This window comes from Aedes albopictus, chromosome 2, assembly GCF_035046485.1.
Source record: "Aedes albopictus strain Foshan chromosome 2, AalbF5, whole genome shotgun sequence".
Taxonomy (NCBI): Eukaryota; Metazoa; Arthropoda; class Insecta; order Diptera; family Culicidae; genus Aedes; species Aedes albopictus.
The window spans coordinates 475320574-475335614 of NC_085137.1; the positions used below are offsets into that span (position 1 = coordinate 475320574).

Consider the following 15041-nt stretch of genomic DNA (forward strand, 5'->3'; position numbering starts at 1 on the left):
GTATTTTGTCTTCGACACATTCCGATTCGCCTGACATCATTCCTTAGTCGGATGAAGCCAAGTAGCTGAACGGACGTCGTGAAAATCGTACCACTCGTGTTTACCCCGCTCTTCTTATTACACCCTCTAAAGCTAAAGCAATGTTAAACAGCAGGCACGAAAGACCATCACCTTGCCGTAAACATCTGCGAGAGTCGAAGGGACACGAGATTGTCCCTGATACTCGAACTACGCGCATCACTCGATCCATCGTCGCCCTGATCAATCGTATCAGTTTATCCGGGAATCCGTATTCGTGCATAATCTGCCATAGCTGGTATCAATCGATTGTACCATCCCTGATAAAAAAGATCATAGAGATACAACAGAATGTATTGTTACAACACGCTGAAATGAATGGTAGTTATCATGATTTCAATTGTTTAAAACGATAGAAAAACAACAGACCCTATGGTTTTCCACCATAGCATGTATTGTAAATGTCACTTTCACAATAGAAAATGAGGGTTGTTATGTATCTTTACCATAAAAAAATCCAAATTTTCTGGAGCAAATTCAAGTCAACTACCATTCAATTTATGGTGTTTTTATTATTGAAATCTCTAGTGCCATTCATTTTATTGTGCACATATTGTAGTTCCAATACATAATTTTCAGCAGGAAAATACGTACACAATATGATTTGTTGTTGAACAATCAACTTTATCATTATTCAATGGAAGTTTATGGCGATTTTATTGTATATTTTTATCAGGGATACGCCGATTTAAAATCGATGAACAAGTGATGTGTGGGCACATTGTATTCGCGGCATTTCTGCAACACCTGGCGGATGGCGAACATTGTAGCGCGTTCACTCATGAATTCAGCCTGATATTGCCTCAAAAACTGTCTTGCAATTGGTGATAGATGGCGGCATGAAAGTTGACAGATCATCTTGAGGCAGCGCTCAGTAGTGTGATCGCGCAAAAGCTCCCGCAATCCAACTTTTTGTAGATGGGGCACACGATATCTTGCATATATTCATCCGGTACTAATTCCTCCTCCGAAATCTTGGCAATGGCCTAGTGCAGTGCTCCCTCCAGTACTTCTCCACCGTATTTAAGATACTCGCTTGGTAGTTGATCTACTCAAGCGGCTTTGTTGTTTTCCAACCTCCTCCTTAATCTTATGGAGGTTAGGGCCGAGAATCTTTCGTTCTGTGCACGTACTCCTAGATCTGCTACTACGCCAGTTTCCACTGATGAGGCGCCTTCGAGTATCACGACTGACATTGTTGTAAGCCGTCAGTAAGAATCCAAGGTAGACGAATTCCTCCACCACTTTGAAGATATCCCCGTCTACCGTGACATTACTATCTAGAGGGGGACTCGGTCGTGTTAAGTTCCGCCTACCAGCATCTATTTACTATGTTTTTGACGCATTCACCACCAGCGCAACCTTTTTGCTTCGTGTTTCAGGCGGATATACAGTTCTGCCACTGTTCCAAATTTTCTGGCGATACTGTCCATGTTGTCCGTAAAGCACACACATTGACCGGATTTTGTGGAAATCTTGCTCCAGCTGTTGAGCCCGGCTCATCGCATTACACCTTCCAGAACGATTTGAAGTTGAAGAGTAAGCATGAGAGTCCGCCACCTTGTCGCAATCCACGGCGAGATTCGGATAGTTCACTCGAAATTCTTACACTGTTTCGAACACCGTTCAACGTTGCTTTAATCAGTCTAGTCAGCTTTCCAGGAAAGCCGTTTTCGTCCATCATTTTACATAGCTTTTTGGGGTCGATACTGTCGTATGCCGCTTTGAAGTCGATGAACAGGTGATGTGTTGGGATCTGGTATTCGCGGCATTTGCCGTAAGGTAAAGATCTGGTCCGTTATCGATCGGCCGTCGATGAAGCCGGCTTGATAATTTCTCACGAACTTATACGTCTTCCCGGGTAGAGGTAAAATACTGACGATCAAAACGTGATATTGGTTTGATTGATATAAGAGATAAAAGATCTGAAAATAATATCTGGAAAATGTTCCTGGAACATCTGAACAATATCAAAATTTGATATTTCAAGATCAAACCAATAGCTTGCTGCTATTGGTTAGATCTTACAAGATCTAATTCTGATCTGATGATGAAGTTCCAGGAGTAAATTATAGATATTATTTTCAGATCTTTTATCTCTTATATCAATCAAAACAATATCACATTTTGATCTCAATATCAATATATGCTATTATTGAGCTTTTTTCCTCTACCCGGGTTAGGTGACAGACGACAGATGATGATTTAGGATTGCACTTTGTAAGGCAGCATTCAAAATGGTGATCGCTCTGAAGTTCTCACATTCCACATGCACATGGTTGCATTTCTTCCGAATGGGACAGATTACCCGAAAAACGATTTGAAGTTTTTTTTTTCTTTACTGTTACTTTAGAGCTTTTAGTAGAACTTGTTACTTCAGACTGTAGTTTAATTTAAATACGCTTCACTAATACTTCACTTTTGCAAAAGAAAATAAAAAATGAATAACTCTTTTAAAGAAAAACTAGAAAGGACGAGCAAATTCCTTTTAATTCTACTTGACCAGTCGAGCACTTGACACTGAAGAAGTCTGTAAGTCACAGACGAAATAGGCCTATCTGTCCGAAGATAAGCACAGTAATAGAATCAAAAGGAATTTGCTCGTCCTTTCTAGTTTTTGTTTAAAAGAGTTATTCATTTTTTATTTTCTTTTGCAAAAGTGAAGTATTGGTGAAGCGTTTTTAAATTAAACTAGAGTCTGAAGATTTGAAATTAGCAGCAAATTTATATCATATATTGATAACAGCTTGTCTTGATTAAATTAGATTTCAAACTTTGATTTCGTTCTGCTGTTACTTCATTTTTTTTATGAATATTTAGTTTTTAAATAATTTCAAAACTTCGAGGTATCCTTGTATAATAAATCTAATGACATACCAATACTGCAATTATCTTATTATTATTACCTTACTCTAAATTAATCGATCATGAAGTTGAGAGGTTGGCAGTTCCACATACCGAGTCCGAGTTCAATCGCATGTCCTTTTTGTTCTCTGGGGTCGTTACCGTTGTTCTCGACCCGCCCTGATAAAAAAGATCATAGATATACAACAGAATGTATTGTGAAAACACGCTGAAATGAATGGTAGTTACCATTAATTCAATTGTTTAAAACGGTAGAGTAACAACAGACCCTATGGTTCTCCACCATATTATGTATTGTAAATGTCACTTTTACAATAGAAAATGGGTGTTTAAATCCAAGTTTTATGGAGCAAATTCAAGTCAACTACCATTCAATTTATGTTTTTTTTATTATTGAAATCTCTAGTACCATTGATTTTATTGTGCACGTATTGTAGTTCCAATACAGCATCTTCAACAGGAAAATGCGTACACAATATAATTTGTTGTTGTACAGTCAAATTTGTCATTATTCAACGGTAATTTATGGGGATTTTTTTTTGGAAATTTTCATCAGGGCGACTTTTGGTTCGTTGCTGCTCTGTTGCTGATTTCTTGTTATAATGGTTTTTGTACAGCTAGCTTGTAGGACCATACACCAAACCCCTAGTTTTCAGTGCACAGTTGAGCTCAGAGTCCTTCCCTGTCAGTCGGACGTCGATCAGCCGCTCCTAACATGGGGATCAGACGCTGTTGTGAGCCTCTTTGTTTTGATATATAGCAGCGCTGCTTAAAGGTAATAATACAGGGGATAGACAAAATGATCGAGACAGGCAGAATTGTCACTTTTCAAAAAACCAACAAGCTGTAACTTTTTGAAAACTGCTTCAAAAGTTTTCACTATAAGTTGGTCAACTAGTTGTCTATCAATGGTCTAAATTTGGGAAAAATCGGACTGTTTACCATGAAGTTAGAAAGGTTCTAGAAAAGGCATAATTTTTCGATTGCCAACATTGAACTGTTATGTGCTCGATGTGGCCCCTCTAGAGGACTGCTGGAGTACAATCAAAGCAGCCATCAACAACGCCGCCGAGAGCACTATCGGGTACGTAGAACGGAGTCGACGAAACGATTGGTTCGACGAGGAGTGCAGAGCGGTTCTGGAGGAGAAGGATGCAGCGCGGGCGGTAATGCTGCAGCATGGAACCCGACAGAATGTGGAGCGATACAGACAGAAGCGGAAGCAGCAGACCCGTCTCTTCCGGGAGAGAAAGCGCCGCCTGGAAGAAGCGGAGTGCGAGGAAATGGAACTGCTGTGCCGTTCACAGGAAACACGCAAGTTCTACCAGAAGCTCAACGCATCCCGCAAAGGCTACGTGCCGCAAGCCGAAATCTGCAGGGATAAGGACGGGAGCCTTCTGACGGACAAACGTGAGGTGATCGAAAGGTGGAAGCAGCACTTCGACGAGCACCTGAATGGCGAAGAGAATGTAGGCACGGAGGACCAAGGCAGCGGAGGAAATGACTATGTTGGTGCAGCAGAGGACGGGAACGAACCAACTCCCACGCTGAGGGAAGTTAAAGATGCCATCCACCAGCTCAAAAACAACAAAGCGGCTGGTAAGGACGGTATTGCAGCAGAACTCATCAAGATGGGCCCGGAAAAGTTGGCCACCTGTCTGCACCAGTTAGTAGTCAAGATCTGGGAAACCGAACAGCTACCGGAGGAGTGGAAGGAAGGGATAATCTGTCCCATCCACAAGAAAGGCGACAAGTTAATGTGTGAGAACTTTCGAGCGATCACCATTTTGAATGCCGCCTACAAAGTGCTATCCCAGATCATCTTCCGTCGTCTTTCCCCTAAAGTAAATGAGTTTATGGGAAGTTACCAACCGGTTTCATTGACGGCCGGTCGACAACGGACCAGATCTTCACCGTACGGCAAACCCTCCAGAAATGCCGTGAATACCAGGTCCCAACGCATCACCTGTTCATCGACTTCAAAGCGGCATACGACAGTATCGACCGCACAGAGCTATGGAAAATTATGGACGAGAACAGCTTTCCCGGGAGGCTGACTAGACTAATAAGAGCAACGATGGACGGTGTGCAGAACAGCGTAAGGATTTCGGGTGAACTATCCAGTTCATTTGAATCTCGACGGGGACTACGACAAGGTGATGGACTTTCCTGTCTACTATTCAACATCGCCCTGGAAGGTGTTATGCGACGAGCCGGGCTTAACAGCCGGGGTACGATCTTCACGAAATCCAGCCAATTTGTCTGTTTTGCGGATGACATGGATATTGATGCTAGAACATTTGAAACGGTGGCAGAACAGTACACCCGCCTGAAACGTGAAGCAGCAAAGGTCGGACTGGTGGTGAATGCGCCTAAGACGAAGTACATGCTGGTAGGTGGGACTGAGCGAGACAGGACAAGCCTTGGCAGTAATGTTACGATAGACGGGGATACTTTCGAGGTGGTAGAAGATTTCGTCTACCTCGGTTCCTTGCTAACGGCTGACAATAACGTGAGCCGTGAAATACGAAGGCGCATCATCAGTGGAAGTCGTGCCTACTATGGGCTCCAGAAGAAACTGCGGTCAAAAAAGATTCACCCCCGCACCAAATGTACCATGTACAAGACGTTAATAAGACCGGTGGTTCTCTACGGACACGAGACATGGACGATGCTCGAGGAGGACCTGCAAGCACTTGGAGTTTTCGAGCGACGGGTGCTAAGGACGATCTTCGGCGGCGTACAGGAGAACGGTGTGTGGCGGAGAAGGATGAACCACGAGCTCGCTGCACTTTACGGCGAACCCAGCATCCAGAAAGTGGCCAAAGCCGGAAGGATACGATAGGCAGGGCATGTTGCAAGAATGCCGGACAACAAGCCTGCAAAGCTGGTGTTTGCTAACCATCCGGTTGGTACAAGAAGGCGTGGAGCGCAGAGAGCACGATGGGCGGACCAGGTGGAGCGTGATCTGGCGAGTGTTGGGCGTGACCGACGTTGGAGAGCTGCAGCTACAAATCGAGTATTATGGCGGCAAATTGTTGATTCAGTATTATCATGAATTTGATGTTAACTAAATAAATAAATAAATAATGAACTGTTATGTCTCCGGATTAAATGAACCGAATGCTATGAAATGTTGACCGTTTCTGACTTATATAACGAGCTTTGAAAACGTTTGAACTTGAAATTATTTGTAAAGAAAAAAAAAATATAACGAGTCAATTTATTCTACGATTTTTTAGTAAATTCGAAAAGTCGGTACAAAGCCCGATATTTTCCAAATTTGGACCATTGCTACAACATCGATACAATTCATACAACTAGTTGATTAACTTACAGTACAAATTTAATATTTTTTATACATTTTCCAAAAAGTTCCAGCTATTTGACCTTTTTTGACGCGAAATATTTGCCTGTCCCGATTATTCTGTCTATCCCCTGGAGATCTTAAAATTTCTAGTTTATTGAAAAAAAGTTTAACTGGTTCGAAGGAAATCGGGAATTTGTGGTGCACGACGAACAAGTGACATTATCTTCAAACTGCATGCAACTTGACCATGACCTAGACCATGACAATATGTTCAAAGGATTGTTAGCATATACTAGACATGACCATATAACATTTTTTAGAAGGGAGGTTTCAGTCTTTCAGACCAAGTTTATCCAGCAAACAAGCAATAAATCAACTCATATGTTTCTGATATTTACTGTGGCAATACATAATATACCGAGTTTGGCTATTTTCATACCGGGCAATCGACTATAATTTTAATTATTTTTAGACAACGCAGTAAACAAACGTGTTGTGGCTACCGCGAAGTTATGTTTTGTTTATGATACTTTTTCGCCATGATCATCAGTCGGTTGCTACAATCTCGTTCGCGTAGTTGTTTTTCAGTAGCCAAGCTTAGTCTACTAACAATTCTACCAAAACAGACCGGTTGAATCTAGCTCAGTAATCTCAGAGGTTTATCTCCGAATATTGAAATATAAACTGAACAACTCATCATTTTTGTACTGTTTTCATTAGTGAACATCGGAAGCAGATCGTCTCAAAATGGTAAGGATTGATGGTTAAAATAATGTTATTCTTAAAGTTAATAACGTATGAAACATACCTAGTAGTTTGCGCAATTAGAGCAATGGATGATAACTGTTAATGAATTAATTTAAATCAAGAAAAATGCATCTGATAGGAATAACTAAACGAATTAATCAGTGAAGTAAATAATTATATGTTTTATGTAAAATTCCATACCAAGGATGTATTTTCTTGACGTCATCTACAATGCACTAGCATGTGTTCTAAGAATATAAATTCTATGTCAAGCCATACACATTATGCGTGAATTACAAAGCAATTATTTATTACGTATTCAACTTAGCTATAACAAGAAACTTTCCTTCTTCACACAGAAGATCATACTGCTCATGATTATTTCCGTAGTAGCATGCATTGATGCTGCTGCCATCTGTGAACGCAAACAAAACGGTCCAAATGCAGTGTTGCCACTATCTGACCTCAACGTACAAACGCTAGATGTTGCCAGTTTACAAGCCGACCAGGATCCCAAGCAATCGGAACATACCAAACGGGAGGTGATGTTCCGTCCGCTGTTTGTATACCGTCAACAGGAGATCAAGAAGCAACACCTCAAAGAACAGCGTGAACAACGTGAACAGCAGCTGCATCAACACCATGCAGCACCAACCACCACTACACGCCGTCCACAAAAGCTTGATTATGACCCGTATGACTATATGGCTTAAGATCAACGGGTGATTTTCGTTTATTTCTTGGAAGCACATTACAATGTGTTCTGTTATTGTGAGCAAAACTTTTGTTTAACGGGTTTCAGAAAATTTATCATTATTTACTTGATGAATAGATAAGTATAAACTAGTGAAGAAGTAGTGAATGTAATTCCACTTCACCTTACCATGACAAATGGCGTTACTCGGAGAAATTTACTCCACATAGTTTTATTACTTTCATGACTACTACATTACATGTATTTTATTTATAAAGTTTGTATTATATAGTTTGTAGCCCAGGACAAAATATTAATCCGAAATCCCCTCTTGAAATCATTCATAGCTCGTATGTACATCAGTATCGTACCTTGCGTATTATGACTTATTGCCTAATTTGATGCTGTTTGAGCAAAACTGTTGTTGAAGAAGCAAGAAATGGATAATATGTACCGTAAAATGGGGTGTTAAGGGACGGAAAAATTTTTCGTCCTCATTAATTCATGGGTTCTGCTTCTTAAAACTTTCAGGAAAAGCAGTCCGATCATTGTCTTGCTGCCAGCTACGCATATAGATTATAAAATTTGAGGATTTTTTGGAGGAATTGAAGGTATTTAACAAAATGTGCGAATTTTTGGAAAATATGAAAATGGGGTGTTAGGGAATTTAAGGGAATGAATGTAAAAGTTCTTATATTTCAAAAAAAGATAAAAATTGATTAATTGTAAACAGTGACTGTAATATTTCTTGAACATCGCCGAAAAAGATTATCATAATCCTGAAGGTGCAGGGACAGTTTCATTGTCATCTACCTTTGTATATAAGTTTTTTTTTGTTAAAGCCTCGAAATCCGAAAAAAAATACCGTCAATTGTCCCTTAGTGGCTTCAATTTTTAACAAACACCTTATTCACCGTTACCTGAGACCGTAACTATTTACTATTTACCAAATTGAATAGTTCAGACTGCCCAACAGATTGTAAACTAAAGATGTGTATTAAAGTTTTTTGTTCACTTTAAAACTCATTTATATTGAAATGTTTTATATGCAAGCATCATTAGATGGCCCAGGGTGTAAACTGTGTATTCAATGCAGATATTCCTACTCTGGAGCATTGCTGATAGGTCGTATTTCAGATTCTGAGATATTTTAGCAGCCATGAGTCATCTTCATAAATACTTTCTTTTGCAAAAGTTAGGGGCCATCTGGTTTACATAATATATGGAACAAGTGAGCATATTCCAAATTTTCAAAAAGCTGTCACGTTTTAGCACCAATCATTAATAATATTTAAATAAGAAAACAGACGGAAAATCTATTTTGAAGAATACGCCTTCGGTAAAACATAACAAAACACCTGACACAAACTTCTGTAAAGAGGGGACTACTGCGACATTGAGTAATAAATATTTGGCCGATTTTCTATTTATATGTATTAATCTAACACTTGTTTGAAGACCTATATTGTATAAGTTGAATTTATCATCCATAGCAACTGTTGGGATGTCTATGACCCAAAATGAAATCCGTAATACGTCATTCAGAATAGCAACTGTTATACAATGGATCAATTGCCTCAAAACTTTATGATACAAATAAAAAAGTTATGTGAGAAATTTAATCCCTTAACACCCCACCAGTTTATGAAACTAGACTTTTTTCACAAAAAATGTCGGTGTTCGAAAACCACCTCAGTCACATCAAATATTTTTCCCTAGTTTCGTTTGAAATGAGTTGTAGAACACCTTGCGATTACTCATATATTGTTCCTAATAACACTAGTTTACAAAATAAAATGAAAGTCGTGAACTTCTGTCAACGACCAAAATTTTTGAAGCATAATTTAGCGCTGCTTTCGAAACCGTGCTTCAAAAAATTTAAAGTAGAACAGTTTTTGAGTTTTAGCTCAATATCGAGTTTTACAACTTTTTAAAATATGGAATTTAATGAAATTCAAATATTTTGCGTTTTGTTCAACCAATTTTAAATCTTTTTCCATAAATTGAAAGCTAGATATAATACCATTCGATCATCTAAATGCAGGGTTTACGTCTGATTGATGAAATTCAAGAAATTGACGAGATTTGAGGATGATCTCCTTTAATTTTAGCAAAATTTCCAAAAATATATGAAGAAATGTATTTTTTTCCAATAAGATAAAAACAATTTAAAAATTCTTTCTCAATGTTAATTTGACATGTCATATGTGGGCGAGTTACAGTAAAAAATTCAGCTCAATCGGAGCATTGGTTACGGAGTTTGGCGATTTTTCAAAGTAATGTGTGAAGATGAATCCCTTAACACCCCATGAGTTCTTAACACCCCATTTTACGGTACAACATTACATTGAACAAAAACACATCAAATCAGACAAGAAATCATAACACCCCCGCTCTGTTTGCACCATTAGGGGCTGTGTATAAACTACGTAGATTTTTAGGGGAGAGGGGGGTTATGGCCAAAGTCTACGTGCCATACAAATTTTGAAAATTTTGTATGGACAAATCATTGTACTTACCACACAATGCACGAATTCATGCAATGGCAGGCAAAGAAAGTTCTTCAATTAATAACTGTGGAAGTGCTATATCAACACTAAGTTGAAGAGATGCAGGCCAAGTTCCAATGCGAACGTCGAGCCATAATGAAGAAGAAGAAGTCAGAGTGATCCATGAAATTCAGTTTTTTTTTGCAATAACTTTAAATTCATTCATTTCTCGCGAAAACTTTGTTCCGAGCACTTTTAGAACTATCAGCGACGCGTTTTTTTTTTCAGAGTCTAAGTTTCTATCTCTCAAACCGTGAGGTCGCCATTCACCGCTCATGCTCCCATTCACCATTCGATTCATATGATTTACATTTAAATCGTATGAAACGAGCGGTGAATGGAGCATGAGCGGTGAATGGCGACCTCACGGTAGTTAAAAAGAGATTGGCTTTTCCTTCGAAAAATCGTTTTTTTTTTCAACATCCCTTAGACTAATCTCCACGTAGACTCATTTTTGGTCATCTCAGACCCTAGGTTTTTGGGAACAATGTGATACAGGATGACTTGGTCTTATAATTTAGCTTGGTTGGGAAGGATTTGAGGCCAACTCTGAGTTCAACAGCTTTAAAAATAAATCGTGATGAAGAGAACAAAACTGCCGATACTACACAGTTTCCCCTAATAGGAATTTGCAGTTGTTTCTCAAATTGTCCGGGTCAACCAAAACTTCCAACAGTAGTGGTGCAAAACTTACTGATTCTTAATCCTGGGTGCCGTGAACTTCTCAAGAACCGAAATTTCTAGGAGAGGGTGAGATTTTGTTTTCGTATTCTACGTCTCAAGGAGCATAATGACAATATAAAGTTATTTCGAAGCTCAGTGGTTCCCAAAATAAGATAAATAAAAAAGTAGAAAATGTTTTCAGATTTTACGTTTCAAGAAGTATTTATTACAAGATAATGGTACAGTAGACGTTCGATAAGTGCAACATGTTTACATTTCACTTACCGAATGAAATTCGATAACTGCAACAACTGACAGACGTCACATAACTGTCAGTTGCTGTAGAATGCAACAAAAGTGCATGCGAAAAACATCGCATCGCTGTTGACATTTCATTTTGACGGATAGCGGTGCGATAACTGCAAAATTGTTGCACTTAGCGAACTTGCAGTTAAAAAGCATTGCAGTTAAAGCGTTTGCATCGAGCGAACGTATACTGTATTGTAAAGGGGTTTCCAAACTGGGATCATGGGCTATGCTAATTCACCAACAACTTAAAGTGGGGGAAATGAGTTTGGTTTTTCTAACACATGCTTGCTAAATTTTCTCACATGTGTGAGTTTTCAATTGAAGATGAAGAAGTACCCGAATTTTCACCACTATCTGATATCGAGTTATTTTAAAATTTGCTTCAACGCTTGCTCAGGACACTTACCTTTTCATTGAGACCAAGAAACACAACATTTTCACAATATTTCACTGCAAAACTGCTTTTTTATAAACTGTGCGCTATCTTTTCCAAATTCCCCCCCAACGCACACCAGCTCGCACCATTTCACTAGCACTATCTCACCGGGAACAGTCTCACTTTTTAATTGCCTCTCGAAACGTAATTACTTCCATAATCGAAGTGTAAAATGTTTCACCGGCTTCATAAATGGAATAATATTCAATTTAACACGAAAAAGTCCGCGGCGATAGCCACCCAATCGCGAAAACTGCACAAAATCGTCTTTCACTTTCCAACCGGCGCGGTATTTACTTCCATGTAGTGCACATACATGGTGTGGCTTTTCATGATTTGCTGTTTCTTTTATTCTCCCATTGCCTATGCGTGCATATTTCTTGCGTCATATGCACAGCGTGATAAACAAGTTGAAGATGGGAAAGAGACAAATGAAATGCACAAACGAACCTGCCTCATCTGCACATCCGCGTGCAGGAGTATTTGTTTACTCTCAGTTGAGTCAGTTGGCGCTTTCACCAATACATACAAATTGTGAGTTGAACCTTAAGAAAGTTAAAATGGTTTCAGATTATGCGTACTAAAAGGTGTGAATGTTTTTTTTTTTGCAATTCTGTATACATTAAGGGATGTTGCAGGGCTGGTAGCAAGTCACTTTTTAGTGACTTAGTCACTTTTTTTGGGTTGGTCACTAAAAAGTCTCTTTTTTCAAGGTCAGGTCACTAAAGTCATTATTTTTACCTAAAAAGTCACTTTTTTCAACTTTTTTGGGAAGTTGAAAAAATATGGGTTGAAAAATATCCAAAACTGTTAAACTATTAACCCTCTAATACCCAAATTTTTGATTTTGATCTAAATATCATTTTTCGTCATCTAAAATCGATTTAAACATGTTTTGGAAGATGATTCTTTTTAATGCTCGATTTCGTCAATTTCAGTTTTTGATTTTTCTAATTTTTATTTTTGAACATCCCTACACTTTTATATTTTTCCTGGAAGCCAATTTGGGGAACGGATTTTATGAGATGAAAACATTTTGAGATTTTATGATTATTGTTGAAATATTATTATTTTAAATTTTTTTCACTGAAAATTTTATTTTCCGTGTAATTTTAAGGAAAATAATTTTAGAGTGTATTCGATTCCCTTAAACTATTAAACAAGGATAGAATGATTTGGGAAAAATTTAAAATATGTCAATTGTAGCGATTTAATACAAAATAAACAATGACTTCTAAAAGGTGACTAAAACATCAATTTTTCAAGAATTTTTTAAAAATGTGAATACGCTTCAAAATACACCAAAGACCATTTTGAGATATACAGAACAGCCCTAAATATCAGCCAAAAATATAAAAAGTTTGATTTTTCACGAAACAAAAATTACAAAAATTCTCAAACTATACCCCGTCTAAAGGAGGGATTGGGTATTAGAGGGTTAATTGTTGCCACATTAAAAAGTCATTTTTCCCCATACAAACCGCATGGAACGGTTACGGACATTACGGATCTTCTTCGGATTGTGGACTGGACACAAAGGCTTAAATTCCAATTGAGATCTTGTAAGATCTGCACCATTTATACAGTTCAATACTATCAAGAATACAATACTCCATTTACTTGTTAGAAGGGTCATTGGGGTCATTGGTCTGGGGCGTATAGAGTAGTCATTCGTATAATACTAGTTTCGCTTGTAGATCCTGTACCTACATTTCATGGAGTTTTGCGATGACCTAGATGAACTGAAAGTAGTAAAACTGATGTGGAAATCTTCAGAACATATGCCTTAAAAAATACCATCAAAAGAATCCAATCATTGTACGTATATATCGAAACAACTTTTATAGAATTCTATTTCATTTTCATAGGGTAATAAAAAAAATCGTTCTTTTCTTCTTGTAACTCTTCTAAGGAGGTACGTAGCGGAATATTTCAAGAATTCCATCGACATTTCTTAATTACTTTCTGTTATTTGTTTCCACATTTTTTTTTTATTTTGAGAGAATTCTTGAAAAAAATATTCAAGAAATTAAATGCTTACTCAAATTTATTCACACATTTTTAAGCATTTGCCTATCTATATTTTCAACATGATGAAATTCATGACAGAAAACATCCAACAAGTTCTCAGGGAGTTTCATAAGAAATTTCGCATTCGATGCACTGCCACAAAGTATGAAGATTGTAATATTTTTATTTATTCTTTTTTGACAGTATTTTCTGTAGAAATTTTAGCAAACATCACTCAAATATGTTCACTTCAAATCGGTCTACAAGTACGAAAGAAATACCGTGATTTCGGGTGAAATTGATCAGTGGGGTGAAATTGATCGACGTGGGGGCAATTTTTATTTGTAAAAAATAAAGCTTTGAACTCAAAACAATTTGTAGAAAATTACCATCATCTGTCTCAAGGGTTATTGAATGATGAGTTTACATGTTTTACAGATAATAAGTCACATATTTCTGTATAAAATTTAATATTTTCCGAAACTGCGTGTTTGGCGATTTTCAAAGACACTTTCTAACTTTTGTTACTGTAGCTGTATCGCACATGTAATGAATATTCGAATTAATGTTTATGGCTGCCAAGTGTTCGCAAAACCCGATTTCATCATCAAAAGTTTTATAAATATTGATATTTATGCATAAAATTGTACTTTTTCTAAAGTAATGACTTGTCTACTATGGAAATTGCATACTTTTAGGCGTTTTAATTAGATATATTAAACTTTAAATTTAAATTAAGAGAAAAATAAAATTAAATTAAGAATTTACTAAACTTGTATAAGTTTTGCAAAGCTTTTCGCAATCTGGGGTGGATAATTCAGACGGAAAATGTATTTCCAGCACTTACAAGGACATTTCATTGACTGATCAATTTCACCCCGAAACTAAAATTTCTGATTTTTTATTTTAAATGATATTTATTGCAATAAAATGATTTGCTGTAAAAGTTTCCACCTGGTTGACTGATGAAAACCGTGGTCATACTTGTTTTAAAGCAATTAGTGTGACCATATCAATAACTATTCAAAAATTAATCTAATCTAATCTAATCTAATCTAGTGCTTGCACAGCCAGTATTGAAAAGCATCCTGGAAATATCAAAATTTCTCTGATATTTTCTTGTCAGCATTAATATTTGCAGCATATCAGAGATGTGATACAAATATTAAAATGGCCAGGCCCACTGTGCAGACTAATGGGTTAGGAGATAATTCAAAAAAATGAGGCAATCAGGTTATCCACTTATGAATAACATGATTGACAAACATTTTTGAATTTAATCAGGGTGTCTACTAATAACTCAAAATAAAATTCCCTGAGTTTTCCAGGTTTTTCCAGATGAAATTTTGAAAGTTGATTTATGTCGGCCAAATTGCCTGA

At 37.5% G+C, this 15041-nt stretch overlaps 1 protein-coding gene across 2 annotated transcripts; it reads left to right on the forward strand.

Annotated features, from left to right (window-relative positions):
* Window positions 1-6781: 6781 nt before the first annotated feature.
* On the forward strand, window positions 6782-7992 carry LOC109418018 (uncharacterized). Of its 2 annotated transcripts, none has more exons than XM_029856116.2 (2): window positions 6782-7003; window positions 7363-7992. In XM_029856116.2, exons 1-2 carry the CDS (start codon window positions 7001-7003, stop codon window positions 7711-7713), a joined length of 354 nt encoding a protein of 117 aa, XP_029711976.1. In that variant the 5' UTR covers window positions 6782-7000; the 3' UTR covers window positions 7714-7992. The 2 variants fall into 2 exon arrangements, with proteins under 2 accessions (XP_029711976.1, XP_029711975.1); XM_029856115.2 differs by having other exon boundaries at window positions 6783-7003; window positions 7360-7992.
* Window positions 7993-15041: the final 7049 nt, after the last annotated feature.